This window comes from Drosophila mojavensis, unplaced genomic scaffold (genome assembly GCF_018153725.1).
Source record: "Drosophila mojavensis isolate 15081-1352.22 unplaced genomic scaffold, ASM1815372v1 contig_82, whole genome shotgun sequence".
In the NCBI taxonomy this organism is placed as follows: domain Eukaryota; kingdom Metazoa; phylum Arthropoda; class Insecta; order Diptera; family Drosophilidae; genus Drosophila; species Drosophila mojavensis.
In genome coordinates, this window is record NW_025318908.1 from 570,291 (window position 1) to 589,512 (window position 19,222).

Below are 19,222 nucleotides of genomic sequence, written 5' to 3' on the forward strand. Positions count from 1 at the left end.
AGAAACAAAAATAGAATAAACATTTTAAACGAGTATTAGTTACATGAAATTCAGAGGAATTTTTCTAACGTTCGCAATGATATTCAACTGTTCCCTTGATGGTTAATAACACTGTAAAGTCGCATAGTGTTGGACAGCGACGAACAGCTGTCAATTTTTGTCATTAATTAGCGCTTTTGCGCACCACAGAAAAAATATACAAATCATTCGTTTTAGCAAGTTTTTTTTTACGCATCCAGAAAATTAAACGTAGTCAAGTGAAAAGTGTGTTTTGGGTTGGAGTTGAATCAGCGAATAATCGTGGCATCGCCGCTGTCCTTTGCATTTTGGTATTTTTAATAGTGCAAAGACGTCGGCCAATCAAGAAACAAAAATTATGTGCTGAGTGGGGGAGTGCGATTGATCAGCTGGGAGAAAATTAAGCAGCAGCAACAACAACATTCGCAGCAGAACAATTGCAGTGTCATGTTTGGGTTCGACGGTGAGTATCGGCGCCGACCAGTGCAAAGTCTTGGAGGCGCCTCGCAGACCTGCGACCGAGACACGGCGATACGGAAGGCGGCGCTCGAGCGACAGAAGCGCAATGAGCTGCGACAGAAGACTCACGGTGCAGTCGTTCTGCAGTCGTATGCACGCTCCTTCATCCATCGCCAGCGACGCAAGCGAGCCGAAAGGGAGGCGTTTGATGCGTATTTACAGGCGCACCGGGATCGCGTTACGGAGGATGTGAGCCTCTGCTTCCTGTTACGTCGCCTCAATTTTTTCTACAGCAATCGTGTGACCAAGGACAGCGACAGACTGGTGAGCTCCTTTTAGCAAATAGCTATATCAATACTCATTTGATTGCCTTTCCAGATTGAAGTTTGTCAACAGATTTTGCGAAATCCAACACGTCTGCTCCAGCATTCAGCGCAAGATTCCGTTTGGTTGCTGCGGGTGTGCAAGGTCTTGGACGCGTGCCTGTTGCAGTTGGCGCTTCCGCACAAGGCGCAGGCTATTCCGCTACGCATGCTGGAGACTTTCACTACAGTGGCAGCCGTGGAACGCTATGTGGAGGATGAGACAGTGCTGTACAAGTATCTGGAGTGTGTCTTTGGCTTCCTTATCAAACGCAACTATTTCGTGCGCTTGCGCCAGCTGCTAGATGAGAAATGCCCGCCGCTGGACGGCGAGACACTGCACGCTCCCACTCCGTTTGTTGATGCGCTGATGCAGCTGATGTTGCGGCCCTTAAGCGTGGCGCTGCGTCAGCCCTGCAGCGAGTTGTCGCAGCTCTTTTGCCGCAAATTCATTTCTGATATTTTAGCCACACCTCACACAGAACCAGTGCGCAACTTCGTGCTGCCCTGCTTGGCGGAGAGCAAAGACTTTCCTTATGCGCTGCTCATGCACACGCTGCATGCACTACTGGATCTCACCGAGGCGGCGTCCGTTGCTGAAGCCACGACTACGACCACGACTACAGCCACACCCACAACCACAGCCACAGCGACAGATAATGTTAGCACTAATAATGTGTTTTATGGGATTGTGCATGGGGAAGCAAAGTCGTCAAAGCCGCAGACAACTGATGCACTGTTCAGCTCGTACTTGCTAAACTCGCTCTTGGTGCTGGATCGCAGCCACCTAGGTGCGTATACAAATATTCGCTCATGGAAATATATTTAATGTGTTGACTAATCTGCAGGCACATTAGAACAGAGCAACCTACTAATTGTCTATGTGCGTGTCATTGCTCAAATGATGCCGAACATATTGCAGCTGCCCAAATCTACGCTGCGCACGCATGCGACACCACATCGGCACACAGACTCCGACGATGAAGATGAGTCGGATGAGTCTGGCGAGGAGGACGAGGGACAGCCCTCCACTCGCACGCTCGATTACGACATGGAGCAGTCCTGCCGCACGCCAGGCGAGCTGAGCAGCAAGGAGCGGAATAGCCTGTTAGAATCGATAGCCATATTAAACGAAACCCAGCGAGTGGACTTCATTGTACAGCAAATTGAGCCGCACATTGAGCAAAGCCAGGTGATTTATGCGCTATGCGAGATCTGTCACAATCTGATGATTTACAACAAGCATGCAGTCTATGAATACAGGTAAAATTCATCGTAGCGCGAGCTCTGTTATGGTTATCTCTGATTTGATTTTATAGATTGCTCTACACTTTGGCTTTCACGCCAAAATTCATACGTGCTGTTTGGTTTAAGCTGGCCGCTGAGTCAACTCAGCTCGGATTTTCATCCCCACTTTCACTTATATCCAAGGGTGTTGTCCGTAAGTGAAGACAACAAAAGGTCAGCGAAAGTACTTAAAATGTGTATCTAATCGAAATACTTTTGCAGCCAAGCAGCAGGGCGTAGACCGTACAATACCTCTATTAGCCACTTTTTGCATGCTCTTTGGACGCCTGTTGCCCACGTTGCACGATGTGGAATTCGTCGAAAAAAAGTTTTTGGAAGCGGCGCCTCTGCGCCATGCGAGACTTATGCCCTTCTCCATTGCGGAGATAGTGCAAATGTCGAAGACGCTTAAGGACATTAGCCTGGGCCTGGTGGAGCTCGCTTTTCGCAGTGTGCTAGGCCACACAGACGCCGATGGCAAAACGCTGCGTCATCAGAAGCAGATTTGGGCCAATTTATTAAATGTCGTCGTATTTGTGCTCAATCAAATACACTCGCGAGATTTGCGGCTTGGCTTTTGCCCGGAAGGGCATTGGACTGTTTCTCGGCTGGATTTGCCACTGGACAGGCCAACGGATCTGCCGTTGACACACAGCAGTCGCATGCGTGGTATACGCCCATTTCAACCCATACGCGACTTCACACGCGAAGACTTTGAGAACGGGCCGCCCATGTCGACCAAGCAAAAACGCTCTATTACCATATTGCGCGAAATACCCTTCGTCGTGCCTTTCAGTAAGCGCGTGAGCATACTGCAGGGTCTGGTTGCCGCTAACAAGATGCGCGTGCAGGGTCATCTGCAGGCTTTTCTGCAAGGGCCCTCTATTATGGTAACTGTGCGTCGTACGCATTTGTATGAAGATGCCTACGACAAACTGCGGCCAGAGAATGGTATGAAGCTTTAATATTGATTACCACTCTCTGTCTACTAATCGGCCATGTCTCTTTCAGAGCCGGACTTACGCTTGAAGTTTCGCATACAGTTTGTTTCGCAGTTGGGATTGGATGAGGCGGGCATTGATGGTGGTGGTGTGTTTCGAGAATTTCTGTCGGAGCTCATAAAAACATCGTTTGATCCCAATCGGGGATTTTTTATGTAAGATGATAACAATTGAACAACTTTTTTTGATTTAATACTAATGTGTATTCTCTTCTTAGGGTAACGACGGATAACAAACTGTATCCTAATCCGAATGTCGCAGATCTGTTTAGTGACTTTGAAAAGCACTATTATTTTATCGGTCGTATTTTGGGTAAAGCAATCTATGAAAATTTATTGGTGGAGCTTCCGCTGGCCGAATTTTTCCTCACCAAACTAGCTGGAAAATATTCAGACGTAGATATACATCAGTTGGCCTCACTAGATCCGGAACTCTACAAGAATCTACTTTACCTCAAGGACTATCCGGGTGATGTTAGTGAACTGAATTTAGATTTTACAGTCGCCAGCAGCTCGCTGGGGCAGACACAGGTGGTGGAGCTCAAACCTCAGGGTCAGAGCACACCGGTGACCAATTCAAATCGGATCGAGTACCTACAGTTAATAGCTAACTATAAGCTCAATGTGCAAATCAAGCGTCACTGCAAAGCCTTCCGCAAGGGATTGTCCAATGTCTTGCCCATTGAATGGCTTTACATGTTCAGCAACAAAGAGCTGCAAATACTCATATCGGGCGCCGAAATACCTATCGATCTAGAGGACTTGAAAAAACACTGCAAATATGGCGGGGAATATTCCCCAGAACATCCGTCAATTGTCGCCTTCTGGGAGGCTGTGGAGGGATTTGACGATTTGCAGCGACGGCAACTGCTCAAATTTGTCACCAGCTGCTCACGACCCCCATTGCTGGGCTTTAAGGTGAGCTATATACGCATCAAAGCCGATACGTTATCATAATTATTGCTATTATTGATGCTTTTCTTAGGACTTGGATCCACCGTTCTTTATACAGAACGCTGGGGATATGGAGCGTTTGCCCACAGCCAGCACCTGCACGAACCTCCTGAAGCTACCGCCCTTTAAGAATGCTGAACAGATGCGCGAGAAACTAATCTATGCCATACAGTCTGGTGTGGGCTTCGAACTTAGCTAAGGTGTGCATTGCTATCTACCCCATCAATTACCCACACATATCGAATGCAATAAACCCACACTGGGAACAACAGGACTCCCATCCAGCAATAAAACCGATGGCTGGCAAGCAAACTATTCCAGTTCATTTACCTATGTAATTATGATAAACGTAATATTTTGTGTAATGTAAAGTATGAAGCTTATGAGGTCTGTTTTCCAAGTTTTCGTTTTAGTTGATTTGTGTTTTTTTTTTCGTAGGACACAATATAAATGTAAAAAAGAAAAAAAAAAAAAAAAAAAAAAAAAACGAATAAACAATTTGTTTTGGAATCGTTATCGTTTAACAATGTTGAAATTGAGACCTAAAAGCTACATAGTTGAATTTTCGAGTTGTCTCACTCGACTGACCAGGCTCCATTCAAGTGGCTGGATATGTCTGTGCGGGGCGTATAGGCCGCTGTTTCCGTTCCATTGGGGCGGAAGCAAGCGGAAGTTCAAATTAAAATACTTTTGTTGCATCTATTGACTTACAATAAATCATAAGGTTAGTAAACTCGATACTGAACTTGTTTGAAGCAATTGAACTACTTGATAATAGCTTATTATTATTATACCTGGGTAAATGAAAACGGGAAATCAGGTTATTTTAATAAAATTCGACACACGTGTGTCCCTACCTACAACGAATTCTGTGAAGCTACGAGCGCTGAGAAAATTGTTGCGTTCAATCTGACTCAAGAAGAACTTCGTCTAATTGAAGCTTGGCTGCATAAGTGCAGATTAGTGGTGAGCGCTTAAGGGTCTGTGCAAGTGCCATTCGCTCTGGCCCTGGAAATCAGGGTATAATGGTTTTGAGAAAGGTATGTAACAGGCAGAAGGAATCATTGCAGACCCCATAAAGTATATATATTCTTTATCAGGGCGACGAGCTGAGTCGATATAGCTCTGTCCGTCTGTCCGTACTAGAGACTTGTGCTTTGGAATGTACACACATTTTATCACGCTCTGAACGTTTCATTTCACTGCAGTGCAGCCCACGCGCTGTCAGCTTAGAGGGTTCAGAGTATCTCCTAGGCGAGCAGCCTTGATTGGAGCCTTCTTACTTGTTTATAATTTCTTTATTGTAGTAACTAAATAATGAAAATTCGGACTATCGCATGGAAATCAATGTGATTCCCAGCCTCGCAACTGGTGCAGTTTGAATCGCCTCTTACCAACCTGTGCACCAAGTGTTGCACGTCCCGGCGACTCGACGACTCATCTTCATTGCTATGGAAGAGCATTAGATTGAAGCTCACGTTGTCCAGTAGACACATGGATCCATGACTTTGCTATAGTGCCGCAATTGGAGCCGCTCTAAGTGATAGTCCAGCGAGGCATACTAGAGGTTTTCCGATAAAGCCGATAAAGCAGTAACAGCTGGAACTTTCTCTTATCGCTGCTGATGAGCTGGCGCCAGTGCAGTAGCTGACCACGTGAGATGCCCGCCGGAGTCGTACCTGGAATCCGTTCTAAAATGTTTTGCAATATGCAAAATTTTCAATTGAGGCTCAAAAGTCAAAAGTCAAGCATTGAAATTTACGATCTTCCCTGCTTCCGACTGTGGAGTGTTTGCTTGTGCATGTGTGGGTGTGCGTGTGTGCTGACTTGTGCTTTCGTGTTAATGTGTCTGTGTGTGTGTGTGTGCGTGTGGGTAGGTAAGCGTGTTCAAGCTGCTATTTCCGTTCCATTGTGACACAAAGCACACGGAAGTGCATGTAGCGACACACATGTACACAGACATACAGACGCGTGAATGTGTTCGAGCTGGCAAAGGAGTGGGATGTGCTGAGGTTGACCAGATTTTTTACTCTTCTTTATTTAATATTGTTTAAGAACTTTTGATGCCTTTAGGGATAAATTAAAAATTTCTATAAAAATAAAACTGAATCTACTCGTCCTTCAAGAACCAAATCCTCATTCTGCCACTCCTCCTTCCGGTCGCAATGATCTTGTAGACTACTAGCACTACGCAATTTTGTATCTGTATTTAATGAGACTTAGTATTTCTCAGATTTTCGTAGTAAACCTAATAATTAAGGAATATTTAGAGAATGCCGTTATCATACGAATTTTATCGCCCTCTGTAAGTATCCTTAATTATTAAATTGAATATCTCAAAGAAAAGTTATAAAGCACTCATGACATGCGATATGGATATGTGAATAAATGTGGAACAGACTGACTGGAATATCAGCTTTTCCCTGGGTTCGGGGCATCACCAAGTAGGGCACCCCGGCTGCATATTTCTTATTTGGTTTCTTATGTTGCAGTTTTGGCTTTTTCTTTTTCGCTTTATCCTTCGATTTTTTTGTTGTTGTTGTTTTTTTTGTTTGTTTTTGTTTGTTTTTTTTTTTTTTTTTATATAAATTTGTTGACAGTTGCTCTGTCAGTCCATGTCTCACGTCCTGCGGCGACGCATTTTGTTTTGTTTTGATGCTTATTTGATTTTCCGGCTGCCCGCTGCATTTTTCTCGTTTCTGGGCTTCCTCTTTCGGGCTGCTTTTCAATTGCTGCCACTTGCACGAGCTCCGCTGCAACTTGTGGCAAATAGTTTTGTATTTCCTCGCACAGCCGGCAGCTTGTTTGTGTTACCAGAGAGTTCTTCACTGTGTGGCTCTCGTTTTTTGTGTTTTCTGATTTGTTTTTCTTTCAGTTTTGTTATTGTTGCTGTTGCTGTTGCATCAAATCATGTTTCTCGCACTTGCACTGCAGTTGCAAAGTGTGTTGAACTTTATGTGGCGCGAAGGGGCGAAGAGCGGGCACTCAGCTAAATATGCACAAATATTTATTTGCGCGGGCAGCGAGCAGAGCCTGTAGACAGCAAGCCAGGGGGAAGAGGGGGCCTGTGTGTGTAGAAAGTGGACTGGAGGGGCACGCTGGGGCAGCTAGTCGTGTATATTGTGGGGCATGTTCGGCAGTTGTCACAGCAAATCCCCCACCCCCGAACTCGTCGCCTTGCGCTATTTGCTTAGCAATTTTGGCCGTCTACGACTCAGCTTGAGCTCGTCTACTATTTGCCTGTTTGTTTGTTGACTTCTTTTTTATTGCGACTTACAAAGATACAGCACGCGGTTGCACTTATCCTCCGACTGCCTGTGGATTTGATGGTTTGGCTTTAATTTCGATGTGATTTTTTACTGTGGCAATTCTTTCAATTATTCGAAATAATTTAATTTGAAAGTGTTGTTTTTCTAGTGAATAATAATATTTATGAAAATTGAATTAAGTAAATTGAGTAATTAAGTAATACCAGGGACCGCAAATAAGAGTTATGAATTTAAAAAAATTGAGGCTTAAAAGAAGCCCCAAGAAGTGAGAGGAAAATGTACTGACAGACGGACGGACGGACAGACAGACAGACACACGGACAGGGCTAAATCAACTCAGCTCGTCACCCTGATCAAGAATATATATACTTTCAATAATAAATAAGTATCATAGAATAAGTATCATAGAAATGCAATAAAAATATTTAGAAAGCTTTCATAGAAAATGATCAAATATAGTCTAAGAAATTGAAATTGATTGGTCAAATGCATAATGGAATTATTGTTTATCATGCGTAATGCTGTACAAAGTCAAGAAAGGTAAATAAATCTGAGTGGCTGAAATTTGACTAAAGTGCAAAGTAATTTATTTGACTCAGCTGCCTTTGTTGGATATGGTTGAGTTTTCCCAAGGTGTTATCGAAACTGTTTGTGTACGCCAAAGTTTTAGCTGCACTACCAAAAAGATTCCGAAACTATCTTTAGCCTGTCAAACTTTTATACCTTTTGGAAGAAACAGTAAAAGGAACAGCCCAGGCAATACACACACAACAATCTACCGCAATGTTTTTCCAGAGCCAATTGCTAGTGCCCTTAGCCTAATAACTAACCAAGCACTTGGCGCTAACCTCTTGGCCCGTTCAGCCTCCACTCCGTGGCACGGCTTAGCCCCAAACGAAGCACAGATAAGCCATAAAGTTTTCGCAAAAATAACACGGGCGCGATTTATTTGCCATATTTCATGGCGAACCAAAATTTAAATGCGAAAACAAAAAGTGTTTAAGGCAACGTGGCGCACACGTACCGTGTATTGTATATATCGTTACCCGTGTAGTAGAGCACGGCCGGTCCAGCCATTGAAGCCCCACCTGCCTGGCCACGATCCCAACGGCTGGCAAAAGTTTAGCACACCGCTGTGCATTTTGCAGGGAAACTAATGAACGAATATCTAATACCCTCACAGATCCAGCGACTCGAATTTTATTCTATGTGACAAAAAAAACTGTTACGAGACTAAATTTTATCTTTATTTATCTTTATAGATATAATATATAGACAAGAAACAAAATTATTTTTATGTGTATATATATGTATATATAGTCGAGACTCGAAAATTCGTACCCCGTTAAAAATTAAAAAAAAAAATCATCCCCTTGAAAGAAATTCGTCCTCATTAATTGTCGATGATTTGAATTTCTGAGTAAATAGAAAAAAAAATAAAATAAACTGATTCAATTGCCATTTGCGAATTATCGTGATTCTAGTGTATAACAAAATTATATATATTTATTTATGTGTATTCAAAATATGTATAATTTTAATGTTTTGTGACAAGTTTTGAATTTCACAAAAATATCAAGATCATCCTATCTCTTTTTGTGGCTATATAGAGCTCAGAAGCTAGTTAAGTTTTGATTAAAAATTTAGTAAGAACTAATTTTTTTCATAATTCGCTTAGATAAATTAATCATGAAAAAGGGAATTGTTTATCTACCTTGGAAGAAAGAAGAAAGGCCAGTTGGCGAGAAAGAGAGAGGTAGAGGTAGAGGTAGAGAGATATAGCAGAGTACTCAGTTTACTCAGATTTTAATATTAGTTTAGCATTCGCTGTAATATTTATTAAGACAAATAGTAACTGTGAACACTCTGTGCTGATTGAGTTCTCTGTTTCTCTAGATGACTGACAAAGTTGATCAGCTCTTGCCGACGAGTGTAAGAATAAACGTGCCACAGTAGTTGGCACAACTGGCAGGAAGCTGGGCAGGCAGCTCGTTTACACATTTAAATTCAAATAACTTTTATTACCAAAACTAAAGCCGGCTCTTGGCTGTGCGTGTGTGAGCGGGTGTGCGTTCGTTCGTTTTCGTTCTGTGCATATGTGTGTGTGCACGCTCCTGAGTGCAATAAAAACTTTTGCATACAACAAAACTTTAGGGCCGCTTTGTTGTCTAAATTATGGCTGCACATATAATTGTAGTCCCTCGATCTAGCGGATGCTCGCCGAAGCCCACGTAGTGCAAGAGCATCTGGCACTGCGCATATCAGAAGTGGCTGGCGCCAAGGCTGGCTAGTGTCGAGTGGTCCATCTGATGGAGTAGCCGGTGTAAAAACGGCAGCAAGAGCAAAACACGCGCGAGCAGAGCATTAGCCACGCACAACATGTGGTATGCGTAACATTAAGTATACGCACCGTGACGCCACACGATTCGATGACCACCAGGCGTAACGGCGGATCTGTGCTGCGCTAAGTAATCCACAATCGACGCCGCAAATCGTGTATTGTAATCAGGCCTCCGTGCCAGCAGCAATGGCAGCACTCCGGGGCAATCGCTAGCGAGCCGTTGCGCGCTGGTGATGCTCAACAGTCGACGAACCACTGTCTGTATTTCGCCTAGCTTGAGTGCGCTATGATGTGGTATTGGGCTGTGCGGGATAGGACAGAAAGCATGATCATTTAATACCAGTGCTGCACCAGAGACTCTACCGAAGACGGACAGAGCCTGGAAACAAGGACAGAGAGGTAGCGCTTATCAAATATGAGGTATACGAGGGTTATTTCGAAGGTTTTCCGCCTACTCAGCGATGACCTTGCTTCTTATAATTCGAATTTCGTTTCGAAATCTCTTGTATATCCTAATGCTGGAAGTTAAATTAACGATAGGTTTCGCAGACGATTCGTAAAAATGTCAAAAAAACATCCACGTAAAACCTAATCAATTTCACAAAAACAAGACATAATATCAGCTAGTGAGGAGGAGAGATTAAAAAAAAAAAAAAACTTTGCTTCTTGCAAAAGCACTGAAGTTTAATGATTTTAAGGCCAGCAGTGGTTGTTTGGATCGTTTTAAAAACCGATACAACATTTGCATTTAAAAAATTGTGCGGCGAAAGTTCCGATATTAATCAAGAGGTGTGTTTGGAGGGAAAGAAATATGGTTTGATCTGATAAAAGTTTACGAAGCTAAGGAAATTTGTAATGCAGATGAAAATGTTTGCCAGATCGTACGAAACGAAAAATGTCATGGTGGCTAGCACAGTAAGGAACGAATAACATTATTATTTGCTGTAAATATGGATGGCACCGAAAAACTTAAGCCGCTGCTAATTGGAAAGTCTGCAAAACCAAGGTGCTTTAAAAACATTTGCACTATTCCAATAGATTACCGACACAATAAAATGGCTTGGATGACAATAGATATATTTAATAAATGGTAAGGGTATTTTTCGATATGCCACGCCCCTAAAGAGTCGTAAAAATTATTTTTGGGTCATCGATAGAAGAGGTTACTTGTAACTTAACTATTTATTTATTTATTAAATTTGAAGCTTCTGGCTATTATCTGGCGTATTTGTAATACTAGGGACTTGTGCTTTGGCTTATTAAACAATTAACTTCCCATAGTAAGCCAACACTGCAGCCAATGCGTGTTTATGCGTGCGTACATATGTCTGTGTGTGTTCGTGTATGTGTGCATATGCGAATAATTATTGAAAAATCAGTTGCTCGAAGGGTTCAGGGGATCTCGTAGTTGGGCAGTCTTGACTAGAGCTTTCTTACTTGTTTTTTTTTTATCTAGAATAATCGATAAATTGATTTCGTTTCTTCAGACTAATTTGGACACTATTAAACCTGGAGACTTAGATTTACTGTATATATACATTTGAAAAATACACACATTTTGTAACTTACAGATTTTGGTTACCACGCCCCTTCGCCCCCAATTTGTAAAAAAACATATTTCAAGAACTAGAGACTTGTGTTTTGGAATATACTCACATTCAATATTATGATCACGTTCTGAAAATTTTATGATGATAGCCCCACTATAAGAGAAAATTCTCATAAGGTGAGGTGATGGTGAGAGGATGAATATAAAGGTGGGGGTAAATTTTGACCAAAATCGAAATTTTATAAAATACATTTATTTCAAATTTTTCGACTTTAGCTTTAAAGATGTAGGAGATATAAATTTATTACGGGCTTTCGATAATGTTTTTAATCGATAATAAAATACCGGGGCTAGGTTTCGATTTTTAAAGCAAAGCTCGATAAGCGCGTGGTATACACGGACCTAGGAAAACAAATTTCAAGCTCTTATATCTTCTGAGATCGACGCGTTCAAATATACGGACAGATGGACGGACGGAAGGACAGACGGAGAGACGGACATAGCTAAATCGATTCAGCTATATATCGCCCTATATATACTTTATGGGGTCTGCCACGCCGCTTTCTGCCTGGTACATACATTTAACAAAAGCATTATACCCTGATTTCCCATTTTCAATGGGTTCAGGGTATAAAAAGTTTTGCCAGCCGAAACATGCCTAATAAATAAATAAAACTGCTATTTTAGACCAGCATTGTACATGTATTGGTATTCATAGTTTTCTATCGAAATGATGAAAATGTTTATCTGGCTGGCGTCATGAATAACGTGTTAGATACATACATATGTATCATATGTATCAAGCGCTGTTGACGTGCTAATTGCCGGCCGAATAACTCGGCGCTTGGTGGTGCAACCACCTCAAATAAGTGGTGCAGGCGACGTTGATGATGCGGCCTTGTCGTCCTAATTGGCAATATTAATTTACTGCACAGTTTTGTGGTTCGAACTGAAGCGGGCTCAAGCCTCAGCCGCCTGCCTGCGTTATAAATGTCGCACATGCCAAATCGGCCCACTAGATTTATATATATATAGCACGTATTCACACTATCACAAGTATGGTCGCATGTAATATGTACACAGATAGTATACCGATTTTAGCGTGAATGTGGATGCACATGTTTAACGGCCAATGTGATTTACAATTTGAATTTCGTCTACGTGTCGAAAATAAAATCATGCTAATTAAAATAACCGCGATAGAGGGTGATATTATTACATAGAGCCGATGTGACGTCAAACGGGTGTCGAGGGTCTCGAGGGCGAATCGAGTCGCGGAGGGAGTACCGGAAGTGCTGATAGCCAACATGCTGTATGCTCATCCCATAATAGACCTCCAGCAGTGACGTCATCAATAAGTGGATGCCCTTCACTGATTGTAGCTCCATCGAGTTGGGCAAATAATTTGTTGATGGAACTAATGTGGCTCGAAGCATAAATCCAATATTAATAATAAAAGATTTTAGTTTTCTTTAATGACTTCTTTTATTATACTCATTCACGAAAGTGAAATGAGTATATTGGTTATGTGAAATGTCCCTCTTGCAGTCCGTCCGTCTGTCTGTATAAACGCAGTTTATTTCGGCGCTATTGAAGCTAGAGACTTGCAATTTGGAACACATTCTCGTGTCTATCTCCGACTTATAAAGTGTTAAAATTTTCCTGATCCGCCCACTAAGGGCGTGACAAATCGGAAAATGTATTTTCCGATATACCAGAAATCATATTAGTTGATGAGCTAGAAATTAGGAATGTAGGCCCGCGTCGACCATCCAAGATATCAAGTTATGGCGGATATATCTACGGCCATTGGGTCGTGAAAAATCGGAAAAAACTGTATCTCCTAGAGTTTTAAAGCTAGAATATTAAAAATTTGCAAATGTTATGATTCTATAAAGATTCATGTTAAAATTGTATGGAAAAACAAGTAAGAAAGCTCTAGTCAAGACTGCCCGACTACGAGATCCCCTGAACCATACTAAGAATTGATATTTCAATAATTATTCGCACATGCACACACCCACGGACACACACAGACATACGCACGCACGCATAAACACGCATTGGCTGCAGTGGTGGCTTACTATTGGAACTTAATTGTTTAAAAACTTTTTTTTTGTGGTTTATGAATATAATATATGTAGATATTTGCCAAAGCACAAGTCGTTTGAAATACGCTTTTTACAAAGGTGAAGGTGAGAGGTGGTTATAAGGGTGGGGGACAATTTTAACAGAAATCGAAATTCTATAAGGTACAAATAAATCTGTATTTAAAATTTTGCGACAATAGTTTTAAAGATGTATTACTGGCTTTCGAAAACAAAATACCGGGGCAAGTTATCGATTTTTAAAACAAAAGTCAATATGCGCGTTGTATACACGGACCTAGGAAAACAAATTTAAAGTCTCTTATATCTTCCGAGATCGACGCGGACAGACAGACGGATGGACGGACAGACGGGCAGAGCTAAATCGACTGAGCTCGTCGCCCCGATCAAGAATATATATACTTTATGAGGTCTGCCACGCCTCCTTCTGTCACATACTTTTAACAAAACAATTATACCCTGATTTTCCATTTTCAATGGGTTCGGGGTATAAAAGTAAGAACGTTGCAGTCGGCCCATCAGCAATTTAATAGCTAAGTTTAGTTCTAATACTGTACGAAATGCAGTATTTCTATGGCAGGTCTTTGTATAAGAATATGTTGATTCCTGACACTTGGTTATGAATTTTTGCGATAGTCGCGATAGTCTTATATCTACCAATTCAGTATTGGCTCGACAATTTAGATCAATCATGGTATGATGCCATGGAAGATTAAAAATAAGCTTTAGGACTTTATTTTGCGTGATTTGCAACTGGTTTATGTGTCATTTGGCTATATCTGGCCAGACTGGTGCACCGTAGAGCGTTATTGCTTGGAATATTGTTTTCTATATTTAGTCTCGAGTTTCTATTTTAAACGGGTATAGCGTACGGACTATATGTTTGAGTTTTTTATTGTATTGGTTATATGGTCCTTAAAAGTAAGCCTTTTGACAAGTGTAATACGCAAGTACCTGAAATTCGGTTCCAACTTAATATATTCCGAGCCCAATCTGATGTCAGTTATCGGCATGTAGATGTTTTTTTATACCCTGAACCCATTTTCAATGGGAAATCAGGGTATAATGGTTTTGTTGAAATGTATGTAACAGGGAGAAAGAGGCGTGGCAGACCCCACAAAGTATATATATTCTTGATCAGGGCGACGAGCTGAGTTGATTTGGCCCTGTCCGTCTGTCTGTCCGTCTGTCCGTCTGTCCGTCCGTCCGTCTGTCCGTCTGTCCGTCTGTCCGTATGTATGAACGCGTCGATTTCAGAAGATATAAGAGCTAGAGACTTCAAATTTTTTTTTAAATGTCCGTAATTACAGCGCGCATATCAAGTTTATCATTAAAAATCGATAACTCATCCCGATCTTTTTTTATCGATAAAAAACCTTATCGAAAACCAAATATAAAATTATATCTTCTACACCTTTATTGCTAGAGTCACCAAATTTTTTATGTATGCTTATATGCAATTTATACAATTTCGGTTTTTGTTAAAATTTACCCCCACCCCTAAATTCACCCCCTCACCCTCACTTTTGTAAAAAGCGTATTCAAATACTAGAGATTTGTGCTTTGGCAATTACATGCATATCCATGTCATAATCATAATCTGAAAGTTTCATAAAGATCGTACGTCCATAAAAAAAAAGTTATTAAACAACTAAGTTCTCATAGTAAGCGCTCACTGCCGCCCATGCGTGTTTATGCTTGTGTGTGTGTATGTATGTAATTGTTTGTGTATGTGTGTGTGTGTGTGTGTGTGTGTGTGTGTGTGTGTGTGTCTGTGTGTGTGTATGTATGCCTGTGTGCGTGCGTGTGTGTGTGTGTGTGTGTGTGTGTGTGCGTGTTTCTTGTGTAAGCTGAAAGACGCGAAAAATTATTGAAATAGCTATTACTCCAAGGGTTCAGGGGATCTCGTAGTCGAGTAGTCTCGACTAGAGCTTTCTTGTTTTTTTTTTTTTTTTTTGTGAAAAATATTGCCTTGGTCTTTTCTGGGCAGACTAAAATTTTCCATTGGGAGAAATATGCATCTAAAGAGTTATATGCTGATTGGAGGTTTCTAGCTATATCTGTGGAACGAATTCCCCCAGAAAGAATTGCCGTATCATCCGCAAAAGCCGCGGTGGTGCATTGGCGTACTGTTGGGAGATCAGAGGTATATATATTATATAGAATAGCCGATAGACATGAGCCTTGGGAGCAGCCAGCCGATATATTGACTGCTGTGGATGAAGCATTTACTAAATACACGACATAGGATCTGTTTTGTAGATAAGTTTGAACAATCTTTATGGTCGCAGGATGAAAATTAACAAGTAAGAAGGCTCCAGTCGAGACTGCTCGAATGGGAGATACCCTGAACCCTCTAAACTGATATTCTAATCATTCTGCACTTCTTTTATGCACGCATACATACACATGCATCGACACGCACGCATAAGCCTGCGCTCTGCTAACTGCACAGTAAGCAGCGACTGCGCTTGGGCTGCGCTGCAGTGTGGGCAATATTTTGACAATTTATTCGTTGAATAATATCTTTTGCATATATACAATCTTAATGAAACTTTCAGAGCGTAATCATAAATCATGGTTAAATTGTGTGTACATTCCAAAGCACAAGTCTCTAGTACTTGAAATACGTTTTTATAAATTGGGGGCGAAGGGGGCGTGGTATCAAAAATCTGTAAATTACAAAATCTTTGTGTCCATTAACTCTATATACAAGGCAAATTTGAAGTCTCCAGGTTTAAAAGTGTTCAAACTATGCTGAAAAAACCAAGTCGATTTTTCGATTATTCTCGATAAAAAAGTTATCGGATGAGTTATCGAAAAAATAAAGCAAACTCGTACTGCCTATGGTATACACGAGTATGCATGCCAAATTTCAGCTCTCTAGCTCTTATATCTTCTGAGATCCTTTTGCTCATACGGACGGACGGACGGACGGAGGGACGGACGGACGGACGGACGGACAGACGGACAGGGCTATATCAACTCAGCTCGTCGTCCTGATCAAGAATATATATACTTTATGGGGTCTGCGATGATTCCTTCTGCCTGTTACATACTTTTCACAAAACCATTATACCCTGATTTCCCATTTTCAATAGGTTCAGGGTATTAAAACATTACATTTTGTGAATTAAGCGGTAGTGCCAAGCTGAGTCAAATGCGGCTTTGATGTCCAGCAGTACCATTCCCGATGACATAGAACTAGCAAAATTATTTTTAATAATTTGTTTAATTCTACAAAGGGGCTGAACAGTATTGTGTTTTCGCTTCTAAAGCCAAACTGATGATTTGGAAGGATATTATTAGAATCAATTAAATGAGTTAATTTATCTTTGATAACCTTCTCAACGATTTTGCTGACTGCCGACAAAAGACTAATAGGCCTATAGGAAGAGAGCAACTCGACAGGCTTATTTTGTTTTAAGATAGGATCAACTTTGGCACATTCCAGGCAGAAGCAAAATTACATAGGTCTAGGCATTTATTGACTATGCAAATAATAAATAAATCTTAAACCCTTCGTAGGTAGGTAGGTATTGTCAATTTGTTCAATCCCTGGTGATTTCTTCTTTTTAAGCCTATTCAATATGTCTTTTATAACATTAATGCTAACAAAGTAGACGTGGTCTCATAGATAAATGTGAGACTGAGAGATTTGAGGCAACGACGGCTGCATTAGTTAACGGATCGCCGAGCCCAGCATATACCGTATGATTTAGTTAAAGGGATCGAGCCTTTCTTCGTCCGTCGATTGACTGATGTTATTATTGACTAGCGTTGGAATGTTTAGGTGTTTCTTATTGAGATTGAATTGAATATATTTTCAATCTAAATCGACTATAAATAATACGAGTATTATAATAATATAAATAATATGAGAAAAGTATGTGGTGGTTGCTTAGTAAATAGTTATTGTTCTTCTGTGTTAAGCAGGGGAAATTGTTATTCAGTGATTTGTAATGAATCCACATTAATTATTCTCGGATCCACTGTGGCCAGCTCATAGTTAATTGTTTGCAATCATAATTATCGTGATCTTTATTGTGCTTATCTATTTACATACAATACCTAGCACTCCGTCCATTTGTGTGTGGCCATTCATTTATGCAGCCCGTACACACCGCACGACTTAATTAAAAACGTAGAGCTCATTAAATTGAATGCAATTTCTCAAGCAAAATGCCAGACAACGAAAGCGTCGCACCTGCCCCATACCCAGCCACTGGCAAAGACACGCTCGACAGGATGATGCACTCGCTGGGGCGAGGACCGGCGGAGGGGCAGACGCTGCGTTGATGATGACATTAACTCATGCTCATTGAACGCAAATGTGGCGTTCTGTCGCAGACCATAAAGGAGTGGGGAAGGGCGACTTAAAAACAAAGAGCACCAGAAATAGGGAATGGGAAAAAGCGAAGAAAATGAAACCGATTTTCTTGAAGACACTTTTTGGCCAGATATGTATTATCCGCTGTAGCGCCCCTACCTTCTGGCTTGCCTATATGTCGTGTGGACCAGACTTTTCGGTTTTGCTCTGGCAAAAATGCCTCACTAATATGATAACTATAAAACAGCACAACTATAAGGATTTCTTAATTTTGATATTTTTGATAGCTCTATGTCATTCGTTTCTCATATATGCTAAAAATTCGATAAACATGTATATGGGCATTTCTCCAGAAAGGTCAACCACAGCCAAAATATTCAAAGTCAATGAAAGCATTTTCTGTTTTTATAAATAATCCATAAAATTTAACTAATATAAACCAAGTTTACATTTTATCATAATACTAGCAGTCCCAGCAAGCGTTGCATTGCCCTACCCTTATTTCTAGGTAAAAAATGATTAAAAGGTATGTTGTTCAGGTTGGGATACACTCTAATTAATTTATTAATCAGATTTTCATTCAAGCACCTTGTGGTAAACGACATTCTTCGTTTTTTGGTCAGGTGCAAGAACAAATAATGCGGATGGTTTGCCAACACGTGAGCATGCCACGTACAATTGACCATGAGAAAAACACGCATTTTCTAGATTGAGGCCACAAATAGTCAAAGATTGGCCCTGTGATTTGTTGATCGTCATGGCGAAGGCAAGACGAATCGGGAATTGAATTCGTTTAAACTCAAAGGGCATATCTGTTGGGATCATCGGAATCCTTGGAATAAGAACTTCCTCATCTTTAAATTTTCCTTTGAGTATCGACGCGTGAATAACATTGCTCAACAGTTTTCTTATTACTAAACGCGTTCCATTGCACAGTTTTGGTTGGTTTAAATTTCTAAGCATGATAACTACCGAGCCAACCTTCAGTTGTAAATTGTGCGGTGGTAAACCAGGCACATCCAAGGAGTTCAAAAATTCAGTTGGATAATTAGTGGCTTCATCTTCGTTTGTTACACAGTCGATAGATTTAAATGAATACAGAGTACCAACGATTTTATTTTGAATTATAAAATTAAGGTCATCCACATCTTTATTTTTAGCTGCCAAAATTGCTCGCTCACTTAACCATTTAGTATTTTTGTGGAAAGCAATGATATTCGGAAATACTTTGTTGATAAGCTCATCTTTTGAGGAGACGAAATTGCAAAAATTTTGAGGAAATGAAATCAAGCCACTCCTTTCGTCAACAGGAATACGGCCATTACCGATATTCAGCAACTGCTTCGAGAAATCATCAGCAGATAGATCGTTCAACAATGCAACTCTCATATTTACAGACAGTTGAAGTTTGGTTACATATCGCCACAGATTTGATGCTTTAAGGCAAGCGTTTATTTCGTCGGCAGCAGTAGATCTTGGAATTACTGGTAGTGTTTGTCGGAAATCGCCAGATAATAAAATCATTGAACCACCAAAACATCTCGA

At 40.9% G+C, this 19,222-nt stretch overlaps 2 protein-coding genes across 2 annotated transcripts; one reads left to right on the forward strand and one right to left on the reverse strand.

Moving 5' to 3' along the window:
• Positions 1–11: 11 nt before the first annotated feature.
• Positions 12–4,463, forward strand: LOC6581137 (ubiquitin-protein ligase E3C). The gene is made up of 8 exons (XM_002006852.4): positions 12–801; positions 856–1,630; positions 1,688–2,102; positions 2,159–2,280; positions 2,349–3,077; positions 3,138–3,282; positions 3,345–4,044; positions 4,112–4,463. The coding sequence occupies exons 1-8, from the start codon at positions 466–468 to the stop codon at positions 4,277–4,279; spliced, it is 3,390 nt and encodes a 1,129-aa protein (XP_002006888.1). The 5' UTR covers positions 12–465; the 3' UTR covers positions 4,280–4,463.
• Positions 4,464–5,369: 906 nt separating this feature from the next.
• LOC122757819 lies at positions 5,370–9,697 on the reverse strand. Its single transcript, XM_044011371.1, is given in 2 exon segments — positions 5,370–5,771; positions 9,535–9,697. Coding segments are annotated over 2 exon segments (216 nt in total). The 5' UTR covers positions 9,596–9,697; the 3' UTR covers positions 5,370–5,616.
• Between the last annotated feature and the right edge of the window lie 9,525 nt (positions 9,698–19,222).